Genomic DNA, 22,230 nt, shown 5'->3' with positions numbered 1-22,230 from the left:
AGTTTTTCCATTTTTCTTTTTTCTTTTCTTTATGGGTAAAGGAAAAAGAATCAGTTCAGTGATATGTTCCGAATTAATAACATACCATGTCCAAGACCAGTAAGTAGGAACCACGTTTTAAAGAACAAAACCAAAATAAGCTCAGAATTGGTTTGGAACGGTCAGGAACTGCCAAATTGAGTGGGTAATTTGAAAGTTAAAATCTATGGCCAAAATCAATGCATACACCTACAGCTTTACCGAAAAACACACAACCATGAAATCAAAGCATCCCTCACCTTCCTTTCACGGCCAAATGAAATTGTCAAGCATTAAGGAGAGCCTGTTTACAAAAATCTCATCTGTTTTAACCATGTACAGTTCTCCCCATTCTCTGTGCAGCAATTGAAGTTGGTCAGAGACAAAGCTGAAGGCCCTCAGTATAGAAAATACAAAAAAAGCACAAGGGTAGTCTTCCCATGCATGTCTTATTTCTTTCTTCAGCTTGTCATCAAATTTAGAGCAAGATAGAGGCCACCAATTTCGGCACATGGTTGAAGCTGCAATTAGTTTACCTGCACACACATCCGAGGTTTCCCAAGAGTGAATTATTTGTTCTTTGCATACGAAAGGACAGTAAATTCCCATAACTAAAGAGATTTACATCAACATAGTATATGAATCGAAAGATATAAATAACATGTCGGAGATTCACGTCCGGCAATTTTGTAAGAACAGCGATATTTCATCATGAACTTCCCAATATTTGGAGGGGCATCACAATACAATTCATTCTCCCTCACTACTGTAATGACAGGCCTACACTACATGTTGAAACACTTCCGAAAATTGAAAGTAAAGGAACAACATTTTCATTTGAAGTGAGTTTCATTAATGAGAATCCCTATTCTCCCAAATCTCAGAATTCATGGCATCCATCTAATAAAACAAGAAATGGAGAAAAACAAGGGATAGGTGAGCTACCATCAGGAAAGGTATAAAAGATACCTTGCTCACTTCTCAGTCTCTCTATCGAAAGATCCCACAGGAACCACACTTGCTTCATGATTATTGTCACTTAGAACATCAACACCGTGTGCCTATAACAAGATAACACAATGATTATCATGCGCATATATATAATTGGGAGATCAATATGCGTATGTGTGGGTGCACATGAACTCTTGGAGCAGTCAGGTATTCAGATAAGTTAGTTGCCCTAGAACCAGTCCTCCCCAATACCTGACCTGTACTCATCAGTATAAACCTAGGCTTTCAACAGGTAGCCAACACTGAGTTAGGTCTGACAAAGGCCCTAATCCAAACTTTGCCATGAAATGGGCTACAAGCATCATAGGCCCCCAGTTGCATGGGCCTGTGATCTCAAAAGTAAAACAGTGTGGTTGCTAGTCGCGTTGGCAAATCACAACTTGCTGATATCCCTATTCAAAGTCACAACATAACACTTCCATACCTGACTATTTGAAGCTTGCCCATGTACTCGATTTGGCCTAGCATTTAGGTCAATCATATTTGTATCCACCTTTCCATGGCTGTTACCATCAACATTTAGAACCGTGGGAGAGACCCTGTGGTTTTGTGAATTTTCTCTTGCAGTCATTCTAGGAGGCTGAATGTGTTCCCTTCTATTCTGACCCTGTACCATGGGTTGTGAGGCCAGGTCCTCAAATTGGCCAGGTTTATCACCTGGAAACTGCAGAACAAAAAGAGAGAGATGAATTTAATCAAGGATTTCACACAATGCAACAATCTAATCCATGGTGAACAGTTCACAAACCTCAACTCGTTGCCTCAGTAAGAGATATCTTCCATGCATTCTTTTGCCTCCAACATGTACAATCATATCACATTGCAGGCAAAGGGAACTTCCATCTATTTCACAGTAAAAGAATGCTACATCCAGTTTCCAAGAGAATTCAAGAAGAAAGGTTTAGGCACATCAATCAAATCAACAAGAAGAAAAAATAAATTCCTAATAAATTAAAAGTAAAACTATAAGGACGCATACCAGGTGCATTTTCACATATGTCACAACGAGGAACATCACTAGGGTCCGCTAGCTTTACCCGCACGTGTCGACTAGCAAGTTTGTTACACATGTGGACCTGCCACTCAAATATAGCAAAACACTCAACCATCTGCTACAAAACATGGATCAAACTCCAGCAGGACTTTGGAGTAAAGAATTGGTTTACAACGCAAGATTATAATTGTCCTAGGAAAAACACAATCCAAAAGAAAGCTTTCACTGATACAGTTCCAAGAACTGTCGCAATCTTTATCGCCATAATCACAGTTTTTTTCTTTCCATAAAACGATAGCAACTTGGTAGTGAGTGATCTGGAAACCTAAGATTGACTAGTTGTATGATTCAAAAGAATTACAAAATTAATCTTTCAATAAGCTGCTGAAATTATGACTACTTTTTTAAAATATGGAAATAACAGTAACTTCCAAAATTTGAGCACTCCAATTCCCACTATATAGCCTTTGAGACCCCAAGTAAAAATTCCATTCTGATACATGAGCAAAAAATTTAAAAATATCAAAAGACAATGTTCACAGGGATCCACGGAGAAAAGTAGCATATCTGCAAAGGACAGCCACAACATCAGGAAAGAGGAACGAGGTTCAATATGCATATCTAGAACTTTATTTCCAGCAACAACACATGTGAACAAATGAGGATAACTAGGCTTCATTGAATCAAGAATAGTCGAAAAGCCAAAGGATGCCAAAGAAGTGTGAGACTTCAATTTATGTTACAAAGCAGAGATCAAACCCACAATAACTGATGAACCTCCTCCACCTAACAGTATAATTACATTAAGGGAAAGCCAACCAAAGACCACAGGCAAAACTCCAAAGCTTATAGGCCAAAGATTGAAGAATCCACAGATAACTGTAACTGACACCATGAATCCCAAAAAGAACAAGTTCCCCATGGATACTAGCTGAAATTAAGATTGATCCTAAGTGCCTAGTAAATAGACCCTGCCCTATTAAACCCACAGATGAAGATAACAGAAGGATTGAGGGTATTCAACAGTTCTCCTAGCCATTGACAAGATCCATCTGCATCTAAACAATACAAAATTTGCAGCAACATCATCTAAGAAGTAGTAGGCAATATCCCCAGAATCAGGTTCCCATAAGATATATGGTTCAATTTTTGTCAAATGGAAACTCACTGACCAAGTAGACTGGGTTAGAGACAACAAAACACCACACACCTAGTTGTCACTCGACTAGGTGTCAAACATTTGATTTATGCTTTCGTGTGTGAACTTAGTCATGCAAAAAAGGAATCTCTTGTTTCATTGCTTAAAAAGAAACTTCTTTCTCCATGAAGCCCATCAAACTAGAAGATCTATCAACTTAGGACTAAAGCAAGGAGGACACTAGGTCAGCCATACACTGGAAACTGTTTCCCCCCCCCCCCAAAAAAAAAAGGGACTCTTATTTCCTATTCCATGAGGTGCATTAAACTAAAAGATCCTCTTGTTGGCTGACCGTCTAGTCTCCAAGAAATTTCCCCTGAACTTATATGTCATATACTTGATTCTCAAAGCATCTGTCCATCTATAGACCAATAAATGGTCTGTTGACAGACTATCTATTAGTTACTCAATCAGACACGTTAAGCAAGAACTGAAAGTTGGTGAGATACCTAGAGTTGAAATCTTCCAATTAATGCCCAAAAGGACCAATATAAGGATGTGCTCACACAAGCATTTTCCCTTCTCATCAAGGGGGAAATACCAACAACACCAACAATACAAACAAATTATTTGACATGGATAAGAACACATTGGCAAGTAACAAAAATTGGATCTTGGAACTGAACCAGCAAACTCTGCTCCTTATATGTGCCACTTTACAATCCATCACTGATCGACAACATATAGTACCAGACTACCAGCAACATTTTTACACCCATCCCCAAAAAGATAAACTTTTTATAACTTCTTTCAACTGAAATCAGAAAATTGAGCTCTGGGCTTAACCCCCAAGTTGATTAAACCCCTAATTATCAAAACCCATCAAATAATTAATGAAAAAAGAAACAAGCAGAGTAGGTATACCTTCTCATCACAAGATTGGCAAAGAGCAGCCTCGTCTGCAGCGCAAAAAAGGATGGCGGCTGCGCTCTCGCAAACATCACAGAGTGTGCGCATAATTCTCTCCTTCTCTCATTTGTCCTCTGTTTGCTTCAACATCATCGTGACACCAAGCAAACTAAAGAAAGAAACAAGAGAAGTATGGGACCGCTAAAAAAGGAAATAACTGAAGAAATATGAAGGCTTTACAGAGAACTGGATAAAGGGTAGTGGAAGAATCAAGAAAGACTCAAGCAGAGATGCAAGATCCTCACTTCATCATCTAAAAATTTATACGATATAAATAAAGATATGCTGATTATTGTTGTTGGATACAGATGGTTTTGGGTTACAGGGATGTCTGCTTATGGTGATTCTAGAAAAGGAAATAAAGAGAGAGAGATTGAATGGATCAATGGATTTATGTCTGTTTTTAGAGAAGCTACAATGGATGAGTTGATGTGAGAGACATAAAGAAAGGCGATCAAATGAAGAAGGGCTATGGGGTCCTGAGGGAGATTCGAGAAAGAAGAAAGAAGAACGGAAGAGAGAGAGCGAGCATAAAAGCAAATCTCACGGTAGTCGTTCACCCAGAAGAGCTCTTCTCCTCTTTAAACCAGAAAGTCCAAAATACGAATAGGGAAATAAGATCTTTGGCTTTGTCACTCTAATGCTTCCTTCTCGCTCTCCATATTCCATTGCCACAAGTTTCGTTGGTGGTGGGGAGTGAAAATGACTACAGATGTACTGTCACCCACTACTTTCCTATCTGAGCTGGCCCAACTCATTTTGACTCCTTGGTCTCTAAACCAGACGTTCCTTCCTTCACCGTGGCATCTCTGAAACCTTTTTCTCTGAGCCAGATGTTTCATATAGCATCTCTCTTAATGGATTCAAAAGATCGGGAGGTCAACACCGAATTGAAATCAGTCAAACTTCTTAAGATCGCAACTAGGGTTCTGCCGAATCGAACTATAACATGAACTCTATTTTGGATCAAAATCACCTTGCATCAGGCAGTGAAGATGTTTTTCTATTAATACATTTTGTCAATACTCAAAGGTGAGCTCCAAGGTGGGCTCCATTTCTATTGTGAGATAGAGAATTGTCAGAAGAGCACGTTATTTCAAATAGTCTACACTATCTAAGGGAGCGGTCATCCATCAGCCAACTACCAATAAATGCCACGTATTTCCCTATGAATTTCTAACTATTGGATTCTTCATAGTTTGGTTTGATCGATTAACCAATCTGGTTAGGCTAGTTCAAAATTATCATAATCCAATTGTTGGAAATTCATATGGAACACTTGGCATTCATTGGTAGTTGCTAGTTGGCTGATGGATGGTCACTCTCTTGGACGTAGCAGACAATTTGAACCCAGAAACACATTCCTCTTCTACACAAAGAGGTGATCCATTCTACTCTATTATATTTATAAGATACGGTATGAAATCGGTATTAAAAAAACGGCACGGTTCGGTATACAGTTCGATTTTGTTACGGTATGAAAGTATAAAACCGATTCTTTTTTTAATTAATAGATATCTATCCTACGGGAAGTGGTCATGTGTTGATGTTCCATGACATCAAGTCTCACTGTTTCTTTTTGTGATTCAATAAAATTGATCATTTGATCCCTTCAACAGGAAGTAGTGATCAGTTGCTTACGTTCCATGTATGACATCAAAGGATTGAAGGCTTGTGCTTTATGTTTTGTAATTAAAGAATAAATATAAATTTGAAAATAAACTTATATATCATATAATCAATCTTTGGAAGAGCATGGTTGCAAGCAACTTGCAATGGAGTAAATTGTGTTGATTAGGCAGCTTGTTGGGAACTTGATCTGGTTGATGGATGCATCTGTGTTATATTGTGGTTTTTTGTGCCTCCGTGCTTGATCTTAATCAGTAACTTGATGAGCAACCTTTAAAGTTTAGATGGGTCAAGATAGAACAATGCCACAGTAAGCTTTAATCAAATCCTTGAAGTTGTTCAACCAACCTAGATTCACTTCTGAAATTCTAATTCCTTGGAGCTAGCTCCTTTCTGTTGTGCATGATGTAGATGACATACAAAGGGACAAAGGGCTGGACAAAGAGAAGTAACCTAGTATCTTGTCATATGCTTGCTGGTCAGCATCCTGCAAACTTCATCAATTCTGGTCATGAGAAGATTGTTAGTTTAGCTAAACCAATTTATAGAACAAAAGTCTAAAACAAAAGGATTTTGGGACTTAGGGTTATAACTTTATGAGGGTTTAAACTTTAAAATAAAATTACAAAACTAACCTTCAATACGGTACAAAAATGGTATTCGGTACGATATCGGTATTCGATAATTTGGTACGGTATACGGTATATATCGATAGTACACAGTCTGAAACCAAAACCAAAACCATACCGTTCTAAATTCCAGAAAACGGTTTCGGTACATACTGTATTGAATTTGAAGTGGTTTTAAGCGGCGCGATTTAGTACGATTAAAATTTTTTGATACCGTATTGACACCCTTAACCAATAGTAAATTTCTTTACGACCAATATCCATTTACATTCAAATCTACTAGCAAAAAACCCTAATTGGGAAGAGAAGATTTTACAAGGGATGCATCACCTTGCATAATTTCATAAGCCAATGAGGTGAAATGGAAAAATGCTCCAAGAAGCTAAGACATTGAGACACTAAAATTTGAATTACCAAAAAAGAAAAGAAAAAGTGACACTAATAAACTTTGTCAATCGGACCTCTTTGGAGGGTTCATGGAGATTGATAATGGAGTTGAGCTGGGTCAATCTCGCTCGGTTGGCAACAAATGGTACGTGCCACTGGTTAGTAGCTCATTTCATCATTGTCCTTTCCTTTCCCCCTGCAACGTACATTTAGCTACCCCTCAGGCCCTCATATGGCAAGTGGATGGGTCACACAACGTGTTTCACTTGCCAACTTAACTGACCAAATACAGCCCACCTAAAATATGGGGCCTTGTTGTGCATGATAGCTGATATCTCAATGGGCTGGGCCCCCATCAGATGGCCTCTCCTAACAACAAACTCACTCTCTCACATTGTCTACTCTCTATCTCTCCGGATTATCTTTTTCGATAGCTATTGACCACGAATTACAGAGGGGCCCACAAGGTTAGGGGGATGGAATTTATTTTTTTACAGCTATTGACAACGAAATACAAGGGGCCCACATGGATTAGGGTGATGGAGTAGGGGGGCCTGTATGGTTACATGAATCTAGATATTTTCAAATCTCTAGATCCATGAATGCGAGTCTTACAACCTGTTTGGTTGTGAAAATCGTTGAGGATTCATGAAATTTAGAGATTTATTTTTTTACACTAAAAACATGAATCTGTAGATTTATGGGTATGAGATGAAATCCAAAGATTTTACCCTTACTATAAAAACACTAAACATTTGCGCATTCATAAAAATCACGTCAACTAAATAGCTTTTAATAATGAATCCAAAAATTTTATTCCACAATCGAACAGTTAATTTTATGAATTATGATTCTATAGATTTGAAATTTATAGATATTTGAAATCTTCATACTCATGTAACCAGACAACTCATTTTATTATTTTTACTTGTAGACTCCACATAATCTGTAGTTGTAGCACCTTCGGGGGAGCACAGAATACTATCCATCAGGGGAGATGATCCACATTCTCCTCTCTGTGTGTCCATTTAAGATTCTTTCGGACAAGTTTATGCGCACTTTAGCTACATTTTAAGAATGCAAATGTAAATTTTCCGTTGATTCTAAAAGAGATTTGAACTTTAGAACTCATATTCTGAGATGTTGATTTTTAACCTCAATTCTCAGAATGTCTTGAATAATTGAATGTACTCGTACAAGCACATGAACGGGACTTGTCCATACATGTTAGTACCTATCCAAAGAAAATCAATATACTGATAAAAAAAAATGGGTCCCATTTTAATTATTTATAGTAAACTAAAATATGACTGTGATTGATGTGATCCCCAAACCGATAATGAGAAATTGTTTGATCATGGCAATTGTTTTCTGATTGATATTTTGGTATTTCTTTTTTTGGTAATGAGATATTTTGGTATTTTACTTATTCTTAAGATAGATTACCAATACCGGTTAATAAGGGCCTGTTTGGTTATATGAGTCTGGAGATTTCAAATATCTTTGGATTCATGTAACCAAACAGGCCCTAAAATATTGTACACAAAATAATAATGTGAGAAACCATTTGTAGGATTCATTAGGGTTTGTTTGCATACTTGACTTAGGAGATTTCAAATTTATGGAGTCACGATTTATAAAATTAACTATTTGGTTAACCTGAATTTATGGAATGAAATCTATAAATTCATCATAATTTTGTGAATGCGTAAATGTTTAGTGCTTTTATAGTAGGGGTGAAATCTCTAGATTTCACATCATACCCATAAATCTACGAATTCTCATTTTTAGTGTAAAAAGTGAATTCCTATATTTCATGAATCCAGGGATTCACACAACCAAATGGTACAAGTTTCATATTTATGAATATAGAGATTTGAAATCTCTGGATCATGTAACCAAACAGGCCCTTAGGTATTGTACTATAATTAAATGCTTCTTTTTTTTTTGTTGCCAACCCCGATTCCAAGGTTTTGCCTTGACTAATCCAGTGTTCGACCCGGGTCGCACACCTGGCTGTGGTGGATGAGTCTCCCAGCTGGGATTTTTTGCATCCACAAGATTTCGATATAAGCGGACTAAGCTGTTCATCACTTGGACCAACCCCCCGTTGGTATAATTAAATGCTTTTGTTCGACAAACCAGTTTAGTTGCATTTAGATATCAATGATATTATGTTCTCAATATTGATATTTTTTTGAAAAGAAAATTATTTATGCCCTTGATTTTTAATTTATAGATAGTTTCATGGACAAGAACAGAGACTCCTAAAAAGTCAACCATAAAAGAGAGAAAAAGTCTATCCAATAAAAGAAACCTACACATAAATTAAATAAATTGAAAATTTTTAAATATTATAGATGAAATTGAAAACATTCAAAAACAAGTATAACCTACATTAGTGGGTTATATCAAAAATTTTTAAATGTTCTTCCTAGAAGCATCACAAATATAGGGCAATCTATTCTTTACCAAAAGTTAATAATCACAAATAAGATATTTATCCACCAAACAAATTTCACAATATGATTTTTGAACTCCACATTTGGAGTTTTTTTTGACTTTGTCAACACTTTAAACATATTTAAAAAAATTAAAAAATATATTGAAAAAGCATGTGTTTGAACATTTTTAAGTCTTTGATATACATAATTTGGATTAAATGAAATATCATCTAAGCCATACCCTTAAATATGGTAGTCAACTTTTGGACAAAAAGAAAAAGGAAAAAAAAATGGTCAACTCTTTATTTGAAAAAAAAAACTCTCCCGCTATAACAAAACTATTTATAAAATAGAACCCCTAACTTCACCAAAAAAAAAAAGTGAGAGAGATGATGAGGTGAAATGAACCAAGCTTAAAGAACTTACTTCCATTAATAATAGTCCATCAAAATTTATGTGCTTTTTTTTTTTTTTTTTTTTGAAGTATCAAATTAAGTGATATTTTTCTTTTTATTTATGTGAATTTTTGGATTTTTTTTTCTTTTTTCTTTTTTGTTGTTGGTAGAAGTGTGACTTTTTCCACAAACTAGGAACTTGTATTAAATTAAATAGAATAGAAAATTCAAAGAGATATAGAGTTACATTTTGTAGTAGCATTTACTAGTTGCATCATTCCTGATAAGGTTGTGAGAATAGCAAGTGAAAGGTCATCATAGTCAAGTTCTATTTCACCAACAACCCGTGAAGCAAGCCAAATAGTCCGCACAAGCATTAAGTTTTCACACCCTATGTACGAAGGTGTATTCCCTGAAACCCATGGACAATTCTTGCCGACAAGGTCTGCAGTGTACCAAGGGATTTGGAAAGTACCCACCACCATAGAAATCACTGCCAAATAGTTGGAAACCACTTGAACCATACGTACTCCCTTATGCAATGCGTAAGATGAACCAATCTTTATTGCTCAGAACTCTATATGAAGAATGTTATTATAAACCGTTTTCCCAACAAGTGCAAAAGTCCGTCGGCATTTCACCCAATCACACCATAGCCATCGTGGTTCTCCAGCACCAACCCATCACAATGAATCTACACCCAACCCTTTGGCAGCTTCTCCCATCGAGCACATCTAGGCTGAGTTATATTGAATGATACCTTGATGCACCATCTATGGAAGAAGTCTCTAGTCTCCTAAGAGTCCGACACCGGCTTGTCCAGATTAAAAAACCCACACCATTATTTAAAATCCTATAAAATGTGAGTTTTTAAGTTGCGAGTGTTATAATGGTGATGCAAGATGCTTGAACTAATGATCATGATAATTGTAAATAATCTACAAAATTAAAGCAAGCCCAAGAGGGTAATACATATTTTGTCTTAATAATAGGCTAATTCAACCTAACTCTTTTCTTTATATGATTAACTAATCATTTTTCTCATTTATAATACTACATAACTATAATAAAACAACAAAAAAACATAGATTATAATATATGAATGAGAAATATAATACACAAGATTTATAAAAATGATATTTTTAAATCTTAAACAATCCTCCCAATATTATAGACTTATTCAAAAAGAGTCCAAAACAAAAATACCTACCACGGTGCCCCTCATTTATTTACATACATTATATGTTTAATGAAGCATCACAATATAATCTTTGTATCATGTGGTAAATTAATGAATAATTTTCATGCTTTTTATATTTATATTTATATTTTTATTATATTCTTGATTTTTTTTAATTTAATTTAATTTAATTCCTATCCAATGATGGTGGCCACTTTAATAATCCTCACCCATGATTCATATATATATATATTTTTTTGGGAGATGAACTCATGATTCATAATTCGCAATAAGTAAATGCGGTTACAGGCTTACAGCTGCAACAGAAAACAAAAAGTGGGGTTGGAGTAATGAATTCCACTTTTCTGGGCCATGAAGCAATGGATGATGGAGTTACCCTTTTCATGCTTTTGATTTCCTTCTTTTCACGGTTGCACATGGAGTGATCTGCCCATTTGCATGCATGTCACATGCCACATGCCACATGCGCTTGCAGACAAAAGCATGTACCGAAATTTCTACTTTATCAGGAACAAATGATAACATGCATCCCGTTTCATGGGATTACTCATGTCCTATGATGGTTTCCTACTTTTCTCTTCTCGGGTCAAAGTCAAACTGGTCCCACATAAAATCCATTGTAAGCTTTTGTCAGCCGTTAATCATACATCTCATGAATGAGCATCAAACACGTCATCAACTATACAAATACAGAGTCAAGAGCGGTTGGCTGCTAGATGTCTTGCTCATGGTATCAGAATTGGTTCAAAAGATCTATGTTGACAAATACACGTTTACCCAAAATAAATTTTAAAATTCTAACTCATTGAGTGTGAATCATTTCTCTAGGAACACTCTATGCTCTTTTAGCGGTGTTACAATTACAAATTATAAATTATGTAGGATTCAAAAGTAAAAAATTATAAAATATTTTAAAAAATAAATCCTATCACCCTAACTTTATAGGTCCTTGTAATTCGTGGTCAACAACCGTCCTGACTCCGACGCATTTCGGTACAAGATGATTTCTTCTTCAAAATGTTTGGGACTTCTAATATCTTAGTTATTGCTAGTACGAGTACTTTACCCTCTTCTAACATTTATTTTCCTTCAACAAAATTTTCAAACATTACCAAACAAAAAACCAAAAGTTTAAGTCATAATATTTTTTTTTGCTAATAAATAATAAAATATATTAAACTACAATGTCCAATAATTGGATATCGGTTGCACCAGCTTTCTCAGCTAAAGTGTCGGTTAAAGATGATCCATTTCCTTTTTAGAAATGAACCGATATTAGTCCTACACTAATAACTCTTACAAGAATAATATGATTATTTTTTTTTCAACCAATAATATGATTTCAAGTGATGTTTTACGAATTGAAAAGAAAAAAATTAGAATTATATTTTAACTACTAAAATAAATACTTAAATCCCAAATTTTAAATGAATTTGTCAATTTCGAGATTAATTTAGAACGTGGAACACATAAATTTTTGCATTAATTTATTGTTGGAATATTTTGTGATATATTAGGTAAATATCGCCATCAAAATTCGTTAGTAGGTGTTATCCATTGAAGGAATTTGTAAGGAGTATTTAGCAATTAATAATTCTGGTAGTCGAAAAATAAAGGGGAGGAGTAGGACTGTAGAAGTGGAAGTTTGATATATTAGATGAACTGGACAAATAAAAAATCCGGATGGAGTTTTGTTGTAATTACGGACTATTTTTAGGTGAATCAGAAATTTCTTCAAGGATAATTGTGAAATTCTGTTCGCGGGAACGGTTTTATTTTAAAGGCTGATATTAACACACTGGAGCCAACGAACCTAACGAGTGATGTTTTAACTGCCGAGATATGGTTGACCTCGTCGCCGTCCGTTTGCTTTCGTTGCTAAGCAGAGAAAGCCTCTAAATTCAAATCTGAGAAAACTTTTGTGACGATAAAGATAGAAGAGGGGAGAGAGAGAGAGAGAGAGAAAGGAATGGTGTTACTGTTCTAACCTCTTTTCTCCCCCTGTTTCCTTTTCTCTGCAATTTTGTCTCGTTGAAGGAACAAGAAGCGGTTAACGATCTACAACAACTATTTTCTATTCCTTTGATTCGTTTTTTTTACAGAATATAATATCTGCTCCTCTCTATTCGATTTGTAAAGGTATACTCCACTTCAAGTGATGCTGGAATTTTGATGATTTGAGAATTACAGGAGATTTGTTTTTTTTTTTTTTTGTTGTTTTTGTTTTGGAAGAAGCAATACGCTTTTGAATTTTGAGAAGTTTTCTAATTACGAAGAGAACTGCAGATCCGTTGTGTGACATCATACATTTGTGAATTGCGAAAGTTATAGCTCTCAAGTCTCAACGCTTTTGCCGATTCATTTGCAAGATCTGATACCGGTGGCGAGTTCGTTGTCGGAAGAGGTAAATACTTCAGTTTTGGTCGGAAAGTTAGTTTTGGAGGGAAACGTTTCGAAGTAGGAGATTCTGTTGATTTCGAAACAACATACTGTACTACATTATGATGTTTCGAATTTTTGTTTTTGATCTATAAATTTTAAACCAGCATTTTGGATTTTGCAGGTGGAACTGGAACTTTAGTCTTAAAAAACGTCAGAATCAACATTTGCAGAAGTCAGAGAATGTACAGTGTTTTCTGAAGGTTCCGTCCGCAATCCGCGCGAACTGAGTCACAAAAAAGAATCGGCGAAGATCTGAGCTGAGGTCAACACCGTTCCTTGAAAACGACTAAAATACATAACCTGATGGAAACTTCAGAAGCGAAGTAAGAGAGAGAAGGAAGGGAGAAAGAAAAACAAGGTGAGACAGTCTGGGATGCGGGGACATATCAGAAAATACAAACACCACTTGCCATTTCAATACAAAAAAAACACTAAAATTCCATCTCTTAGAGCATCAGAAGTCGTGAATTCGGTCGGAAATTTTAGCTGTCTCGAGTCCTCTAATTTTCGAACCGTCATTTCCAAAGGAGGAACATAAAAAATTATAGGAATCGGCGGAGCATGAGACAAAACAGTAACCGACATGCACATGATACACTATCCTATGATTAGGTAGTTGTTTTTAGACAATGAGGGTGTAAGGGGCTTGTTTAATCATTGTATACGAGTTCAACAGCCTTAGGTCCGCGGCGAAGAGCTGTGGGTATTCTGTATCTTTTCCTCCTGCCAGCATTTTATTTGAATATGATGCTTATCTTTTCATGCTCTTCTTTTGGTTCAGGAAGCGGAGGTAAGGAATGGGGTCGATTGATGGAGAGGAGCTCCAACGGTGGGAAAAACCACCGGGAGCGAATGCCGGTGCGGAAAAAATTTTGGTTTCTGTGAGGCTGAGGCCTCTCAACGTAAAGGAAATTGCCAGGAATGATGTATCGGACTGGGAATGCATCAATAATAACACGATCATATTCAGGAACAGCCTTGCAGAGCGATCTATGTACCCATCTGCCTATACATTTGGTAATTAGATGCTTATCCACAGTTCCCCCCCCCCCCCCCCCAAATTTAGTATTTTAGTGAATTATCTTAATCTCTATCTTAATATTTCAATTCATGTGAATATAAGCGATAGAGATCCGAGTAGTTCGCAGAGGAGTATAGCAAAAAAATTTACGTCTTGATGACTTGCATGATTCCTGGTGAATCTCGTATCTGTTGTAGTTATTGTGCTTCTAGTATTTCGGATTTTCTTGTTTCCAGTTACTTGATCTTATCAATTCTTTTTACAGTTGGCTCCAATTTGTCAAACCATGTAAAGTCTGTCCTTAAATACCAAATCACTGAGTCTTTATTGTATTTAACCATATGTGCAACTAATCAAATTCCCTTCCAAAATTGATCAGTATATGTCTGTCTCAAGGAAGTTGAAATTTAAAGTTTTGATTAAAATATAATTTTTCTAACAGATATCATTCTTCATATTCCATTGTTCATTAAGAATATACATTCTTCTGATTGTTATTTCATCCTCTCTTTTTTTGGGGTGGGTGGTTGTGTTGTCGTTTCTGCAATAGACAGAGTATTTAGTTGTGACTGCTCCACGAGGCAGGTTTATGAGGAAGCAGCTAAGGAGGTTGTTCTTTCCGTTGTCAGTGGTATTAACTGTGAGTATAATCTTCTCCTCACATTTGTTTGTGTGTGCATGTGTGTACTTATTTTCTCCATTGACAAGTAAATACAATTACATTCCAAAATATTTATTTTTTCAGCAAGCATTTTTGCATATGGGCAAACTAGCAGTGGAAAGACATATACTATGAGTGGAATTACGGATCACTCAGTTGCTGACATATATGATTACATAAACACGGTATTCAAACTCAAGTTTGCACCAGCCTTTCCTCTTTCAATTAGTTTCCTATTATAATTTAAGAGCCCTACAATATCTGAGGTTAATTTTTGGCAGCATCAAGAGAGAGCATTTGTTTTGAAATTCTCTGCAATTGAAATATACAATGAAGCTGTCAGTGACCTCCTTAGTGCAGATGCTACTCCGTTGAGGCTTCTAGATGACCCAGAGGTGATTGTTATTTATTTTGTAACTTTGGCATCTAATGGGCTTAGTACTAATGGGTACCTAAAATCAGCAGAGGGGGACTATTGTGGAGAAACTTACTGAAGAAACTCTAAGGGATTGGAACCATCTACAGGAACTCTTATCCTTTTGTGAAGGTAAGGCATTCTACTTCTGTGGTAGTCTCTTGCTTGATGGCTGCATATTTTTATCTTTAATATTGGTTTTGCAGCTCAAAGACAGGTTGGCGAGACATCCCTTAATGAAACCAGCTCCAGATCTCATCAAATTCTGAGACTGGTATGGCTCTTTTCCAAACAAAGAAGTTAAAACTTCCTGAAATTTTGGTATGACCTTTTCTCCTAATGTGTGCTGCTGCAGACTATTGAAAGTTCTGCTCGTGAATTCCTGGGCAAGGGCAACTCAAGTACACTTAATGCTAGTGTGGTATGAATTAGTTTGTCTTCTCCTTGATGAGCAGCTAAGAAGATTTTCCTAGCAAATCTTTTCTGATGTGTTCTTTTGTCCAGAATTTTGTTGATTTGGCTGGAAGCGAGCGTGCATCTCAGGCATCATCAGCTGGAACAAGATTAAAAGAGGGTTGCCACATTAATCGCAGCTTGCTCACCCTGGGAACTATTATTCGCAAACTGAGGTGACTATCTTTTTCTTGCTTTTGCCTTGCTTATCCCTTAAAGACTACTTCCTGCCCTGCTGTTGACACCATATGTCATATATGACTACTTGTGAACAACACGAGATTGCTAGAAAAGTTCGAATGTGGGTCATTGCACCATTGTGTTTATTATTTCTCATGAGGTTGGTTGATCTTGACGTCCCTGTCAAATTTATATATGATTTTTCTTGTGTCTGGATCGGTTTAGTGTCTCTAGTTTATGTTGTATGGTTGCTTTATCAGTAATGGAATTGAAGGCAGAATGAAGTCTTTCCTGCTTACTCTCACATTGATACACAAACTCTTACATTGTCGAACTATTAACACTTCCATAGATAACAATAAAGCAACTATACTAACTAGACTTACTTAATGTGTTGACTGTGTAATCTTACTGTAGTATGATATATTATAGAAGATAGATGCCATTAATGGTTAGAACCCCATTAAATTGTGCATATCATTTAGTTGAGGAACCTGAGGTTGTTCATTTACCTATTGGTCTTGTTTGCTGTATTATGTTACTTTGTTCTTTTCTGGATATTGATTTCACAATGGCATTGAGATGGTTGTTCTTTTCGCTACTTATTCCTTTGAAACTGCTAACTCTTGCAGCAAAGGAAGAAACGGACATGTCCCTTATAGAGACTCTAAGTTAACACGCATACTGCAACACTCATTAGGAGGAAATGCCAGAACTGCTATCATTTGCACCATGAGTCCTGCACGGAGCCATGTTGAGCAGTCCAGAAATACACTTCTGTTTGCAAGTTGTGCAAACCAAGTAGCTACCAATGCAAGAGTTAATGTAGTTATGTCTGACAAGGCACTGGTAAAACATTTGCAGAAGGAACTGGCTAGACTGGAGAGTGAATTGAAAAGTCCAGGACAAGCTTGTGTAATATCTGATTCCCTGGCACTACTGCGAGATAAAGACCTTCAGATTGCAAAGGTTCGAAATGATTTTTTAGTCCATCAAGTCGCATCAGTATGTTTACAGTCACTTGCAATGAATTATAGATATTCTTTTGATAAAGATAAATGCTCAAAGGTTTGTTGGCTCTGTTGCATGGTTATATGGTTATAGCTTAGCCTCTCAGCTTGAAGCATGACTTAGGCCTTTTTATGCTTTGTTTTGTGGTAGTATGGATGGCCCTTTGCAACCCTTGTTGAAGTATTTTGACCTAAAGCAATTGTCTATTTATTAAGTTTTGTTATCTCAGTCGTGGTATGAAAGAGTGGCTAATTTTGTGCAAATTGTGAAAGGTTTAGGTACTATCCAATCATGACCTGTGATTGTGGGCTTCACCTTGTGATGACCCTTTTTAACTCCACACACACAGATTTTATTTATTTAATTCTTTTTTTGAAGAATGTGTAAAAATCTAATCTGCATCATGTATCTTTAAAAAAAATGCACAGCATGGACTTGGCTTAGTCAAACTCAACAAAGGGGACTGTCTAGAAGTGTATGCCCTTCGCTTAGACACATTGGAGAGGCAAAATGACTCCCCCACTCCCATGAAATGTGTAATGATGCCCCACTTGGTGCCCCTATGTGATCTCCCACTGGCCTCCAATGCATGTGGAGGAACCATGCTCCCAGAGAGAGATTTTTTTTTCCCTTTAAAATATGTAAAGTTAGCTGACATTAGTTTTTTAGCTTAGCAAAAAGCACCTGGACTTGTCTGAGTCAGAGTTAAGCATGCCATTTTCCAACTATTGTTGAAAGCAGTTAAGGCATTCATATTGAGATGTACCTCCAATGTAGTAATGCATTAAGCCAGCAACAAATTCTTGTAAGCTAAAACGGGGATTGCCTGATATCTTTTTATGCAGATGGAGATGGAGAGAAGGGAACTCATTCAGCAGCGTGATATTGCTCAATCGCGGCTCAATGATTTGTTACGAGTTGTTGGAGATGATCAGGCTTCTAAATTATGGGTATTTATCTTTTATTAACTTGGAAAGAGAACCTAGTCATTCGTTCGTTAGTTGTCTTAACTACTAACTGGTGCTTTCCCTTTCTCAGTCAAGATTCAATGATCATTATAAATTTCAGGAACAGAACTCTTGGGAAGATGTGAAGTCAATATCAGAGTCATCAATTTTGGAGGATCCTCATGATGCCCTTGATTTTGCAAGAATCAACACATCTTGGTATTCTGATGTTAACGGTGCGAATGATTATGTTCATTCACAGCTGCCTGAGATTCCGGAAAACCAATATTTGTCTGACAGTTCATCCCCAAGTCTATCTACCTCTAGTCCAAAGTGTTTTGGGCCTGATCCATGTCAGGGTTGGGGGAAGGTTACAGAAGAAACAGTTGAAGACTCTGAAGACAGCTGCAAAGAAGTCAGATGCATTGAGGTGTTGGAATCTGAAAAGGTCAGAAATATAGAACCAGATGCTTTGTCAACTGAAGAGAATGAAGGCATATTATCTTCGACAATAACTGGGAATGTAGAGACAACAGATCAGGTGTTGGTATCCTCCCCAAAGAAGGGAGGTGGAGATTTGAAGGGTATCAAAGATCTTATGTATGACGCACTGGAGAAGAAACTCCATCATATGCAAAAAACCATTGATGCTTTGTCAACTGAAGAGATTGAAGGCATATTATCTTTGGGGAATGTAGAGACAACAGAGCAGGTGTTGGTATCCTCCCCAAAGAAGGGAGGTGGAGATTTGAAGGATATAAAAGATTTTATGTATGATGCCCTGGAGCAGAAACTCTATCATATGCCAAAAACCATTGATTGCCTTGTCAATCCCTACGTAGATGAACAATCTCCATGGCCTCCATCTGACATGTCTAGCTCTAGAAAATTGCAAGTAACCAGGAGTAGAAGTTGTAGAGCTGCTCTCATGATTAGTTCACCCACTCGATATTCTGAGGGTGGGGACCATACTGAGAATACACCACCTAGCAGGTTTGAGAAAGACTTCTCTGGAAGACCAGAGGTTTTCCATGGGAATTTTTCTGTATTGAATTATGGTGACAATGTTGGAAGGTTTTCAAGTAAAGATTCACAGACACCTGAAGGGAGTTTTTCCACTGATATTCCAACTGCACTGAACAGCAAAGCCTCACCTGAAGAGGATACTACCAGTGTCAATTCTACTGTTATAGATTCGAAGGAAATGGCCGAACTCCGGAATGAGAAGCAGCATCTTGGTGAGGTAAGGATCTGTTTTTTTCATTTACCGCAACTTCTTGTAGAGAATATTTTTTTATGCCCTCATTTTTTATCTTGTTCTTGGCCACCCTTTCTTTTTGTGTATGGTAATCCTTTTCCTCAAGCCTTTCTTTTAGGTCCTTTTTGTGCAGATTACCCTTTTGGGTTCTCCTGTTGATAGTTGCTACCTGAACCTAGTGATCCTCAATATATATTCTGAATATCCAATATCGTATTATATTATGTACCACCTAAGAATTTGGATCTTTTATATTCCAGATGTTGCTGACATTGGATACAGGGTACTAATCAGGAAAAAAAGAAAAAAAGAGAGGAATTAACATTGGTATTTCAAAATAAGAATTGCATCTTTTATATGTATACTACCAACTTTTGTATATTATGTGAATGCAGGGTTACCCTGTCAAATATGGAGATATTAAAGGTCCATTGATTTTTAGTTATGGTTATCCCGTAAAATAATGTCAATGGAAATGAAAAAAGATTTTTCTCATGCTCATTATGTCGTAGAGCTATATACACATTCAGAAATTAGCCACCAGTGACATCTAGATGATTCTCATCACTTCTTTCGAGAGGCTGATCTAGATGAATTATACAATTTACTAAATCCTCTAATTTTCATGGTATGCCATTTCCACTGTAGTTACTATATAAGGTTTTTGGTTCCTTATTATCTTTTCCATAGAGAACCAGAGATCCCATTCTGTGTTTTTCAAGCTTATCTTTGTCTGTGTGCACATGTGGGATAAAGTAGTTTATTTCATCACATTGTCCCCTCTACAAGTTGGGAGTTATATCCATTTTAATTTTAACTCAAGAACTGTAATGTATTTTAATTAGAATCCAAAAACAAGACCTACCTTTGTAATTTTTTTTAAACCATTGTAGATCAACATCACATTAGAAGGGTTAGGCTTATGAGAAAAACAATCTTGGAATTTGGCTTAACAGTGCTGTAACGGACTTGAGGAAGTAACAATCTCAATAGAAGCCTGTTATTTGATCATCACCCAACCTCTGGGATGTACTTGAAACGGCAATAGAAAGAGACATTATGTTACGCACATATTTCCTAGGCTTGCAAATGTCAGCTCTCAAATTATGTATTCCCCCTTCCTACTTATGCAAATCAATCAAATGCAATTCTTTTCTAGTGGCTAGCAAGTCTGCTGATGACTAATGATGAGTGTCCTGGTTTGCCAATAGTAGCAACTGACTCTGTGCCATATTTTTGACAAATTTTTTTGTGTTGGATTCCAGGAAAGAGAATCAAGTCCTAATGAGTTTGCAAAGTCTGTTAAGGATGTAGGCTTAGATCCAATCCAGGATCCTTCAGAATCTCCTCCAAGTTGGCGTTTGGAATTCGAGAGACAGCAGAGAGAGATTATTGAACTTTGGCATTCGTGCAATGTATCACTGGTCCACAGAACCTATTTCCTCCTTCTCTTTAAAGGTGATCCATCAGATTCCATTTACATGGAAGTAGAGATCAGAAGGCTTTCCTTCCTCAAGGACTCATTTTCTAATGGCAATCTTGCTACACATGCCATGGAAGATGGTGAGACAGTGACACCGGCATCAAGGTACTATGTTTATGTTTTTCTTCTTGTAAGAGGTTTTCTATTCACCATGTTGCAAGGATCCTTGATACTTGTAGCATTTGTTTTTTGCTTTTCGAGTGTCAAAGGTAAGAGAGGGGTGGGGGTTTCTCAATCATTAGCAATTTCAAATCTTTGAACGTATTGGCCTTTTTATCAAAACCCAAGCATGAAATTATTATTCTATTAAAGAAGATCCTTACTGATCTTCTTTTTGGAGAAACAGTATGAGGGCTTTGCGTCAGGAGAGGGAGATGCTGAGCAAGCTAATTCAGAAGAGGTTCTCAGAGAATGAGAGAAAGCAACTCTACGCAAAATGGGGTATCCGTTTAGACTCAAAAAGAAGGAAGCAACAACTGGCTTACCGCCTGTGGACAGACAGAGAAGACATGAACCATGTCATGGAAAGTGCCACAATTGTTGCTAAGCTTGTTGGGTTCCTAGAGAGAGGGCAGGCCCTCAAGGAGATGTTCGGCCTAAGGTTCACACCTCAACGCTCAGGCCGTTCCAGGTGGAGACAGAGTAAGTCATTCTCTGGTACCATCCCTCTGTAGATAAACAATGGTTGGTTATAGCGATTCATATTGCGTTTTCTGCCATGAATTAATTTACACTATTATTTTTATTGTGGTCAGTGTAGTGATGTTGTAAATTTACTTAGATTAGCAATATAAAGGTGTTGTATTGTTGTCATTTGCTGCTTCTGTTGTATCCTTATTACAGAGTCCTGTATTCTAACCTTCCACAAATAATACAGTTACCTTGTATTCCAATTTTTCTCCTCCCACTCACGATATAGTTGCTTTTTTTAATGTTATTAGGAAGGGTCGAACCCATGACCTCTCCATTGAGAAAGATAAATCTTTAGATTCTTTATCACTCAAGTGACTCAACCAACCTTGCATTGGTAATGCACCACGGGTGGCTCATGAGTGTCGCCAAGCCTATGTTTGGACGAATTGTTACGCATCCGTAACATGTTTTAAAATATCCAACGAATGGTCAAGCTCTTTTTGCATCCATATTCATCATCCATCCAGTAGTTTGGAAGAATAGACATAGAGAACTTGATGCAAAAGATCTGAAACCGATTGTTTTTGAGTTTGACGTCTCACAAGCTAATGGTAGTGAAGGCCGTATTGGGCACCTTAGAAACTCCTAGGTGTGTTGACCCTATAGTTTGGGATATTAAATATATAACTTCTAAAGTGCTAGAGTGCAAGTTTGTGTATATTCTCCTAAAGAGATTAACAGGGTTACTCCTAAGGTAAGGAAGGCAGTTTTCTTATCGAGTAGGAGAGACTGGCTGATATGCACTGCTTGGCTTGCCAAGATGTGTAACTCAAATTATCCTGTCTCTTTTATCTTTGGAATGAAAATTAGGTTTCCAAAAAAGTAATAATGGTAGATGAGCATGGGAAGGT

General features: G+C 36.8%; 2 protein-coding genes across 4 annotated transcripts; one reads left to right on the top strand and one right to left on the bottom strand.

The window, feature by feature from the left end:
- Window positions 1–465: 465 nt before the first annotated feature.
- Window positions 466–4,933, bottom strand: LOC149014315 (B-box zinc finger protein 19-like). Its single transcript, XM_089156284.1, has 6 exons — window positions 4,086–4,933; window positions 2,009–2,105; window positions 1,778–1,893; window positions 1,454–1,693; window positions 988–1,079; window positions 466–554 (listed from the first exon to the last, which is right to left on the bottom strand). Exons 1-5 carry the CDS (start codon window positions 4,176–4,178, stop codon window positions 993–995), a joined length of 633 nt encoding a protein of 210 aa, XP_089012410.1. The 5' UTR covers window positions 4,179–4,933; the 3' UTR covers window positions 466–554; window positions 988–992.
- A 7,681-nt stretch (window positions 4,934–12,614) lies between these two features.
- Window positions 12,615–21,610, top strand: LOC149014314 (kinesin-like protein KIN-7E). 3 transcript variants are annotated; one of them, XM_089155194.1, is made up of 16 exons: window positions 12,615–12,954; window positions 13,102–13,219; window positions 13,379–13,615; window positions 14,039–14,274; window positions 14,829–14,918; window positions 15,024–15,124; window positions 15,221–15,334; window positions 15,405–15,486; window positions 15,561–15,628; window positions 15,710–15,775; window positions 15,859–15,983; window positions 16,620–16,956; window positions 17,844–17,948; window positions 18,067–19,188; window positions 20,469–20,791; window positions 21,033–21,610. In XM_089155194.1, the coding sequence occupies exons 4-16, from the start codon at window positions 14,055–14,057 to the stop codon at window positions 21,358–21,360; spliced, it is 3,081 nt and encodes a 1,026-aa protein (XP_089011320.1). In that variant the 5' UTR covers window positions 12,615–12,954; window positions 13,102–13,219; window positions 13,379–13,615; window positions 14,039–14,054; the 3' UTR covers window positions 21,361–21,610. The 3 variants fall into 3 exon arrangements, with proteins under 3 accessions (XP_089011320.1, XP_089011318.1, XP_089011319.1); XM_089155192.1 differs by having other exon boundaries at window positions 18,037–19,188; XM_089155193.1 differs by lacking the exons at window positions 12,615–12,954; window positions 13,102–13,219; window positions 13,379–13,615 and adding an exon at window positions 13,623–13,956 and having other exon boundaries at window positions 18,037–19,188.
- Window positions 21,611–22,230: the final 620 nt, after the last annotated feature.

The sequence above is a fragment of the Hakea prostrata genome, chromosome 5, assembly GCF_041222555.1.
Source record: "Hakea prostrata isolate BN-2017 chromosome 5, UWA_Hpros_2, whole genome shotgun sequence".
NCBI lineage: Eukaryota > Viridiplantae > Streptophyta > Magnoliopsida > Proteales > Proteaceae > Hakea > Hakea prostrata.
The sequence above is the reverse complement of the archived record's forward strand: the minus strand, read 5'-3'. Positions and strand labels throughout refer to the sequence as shown.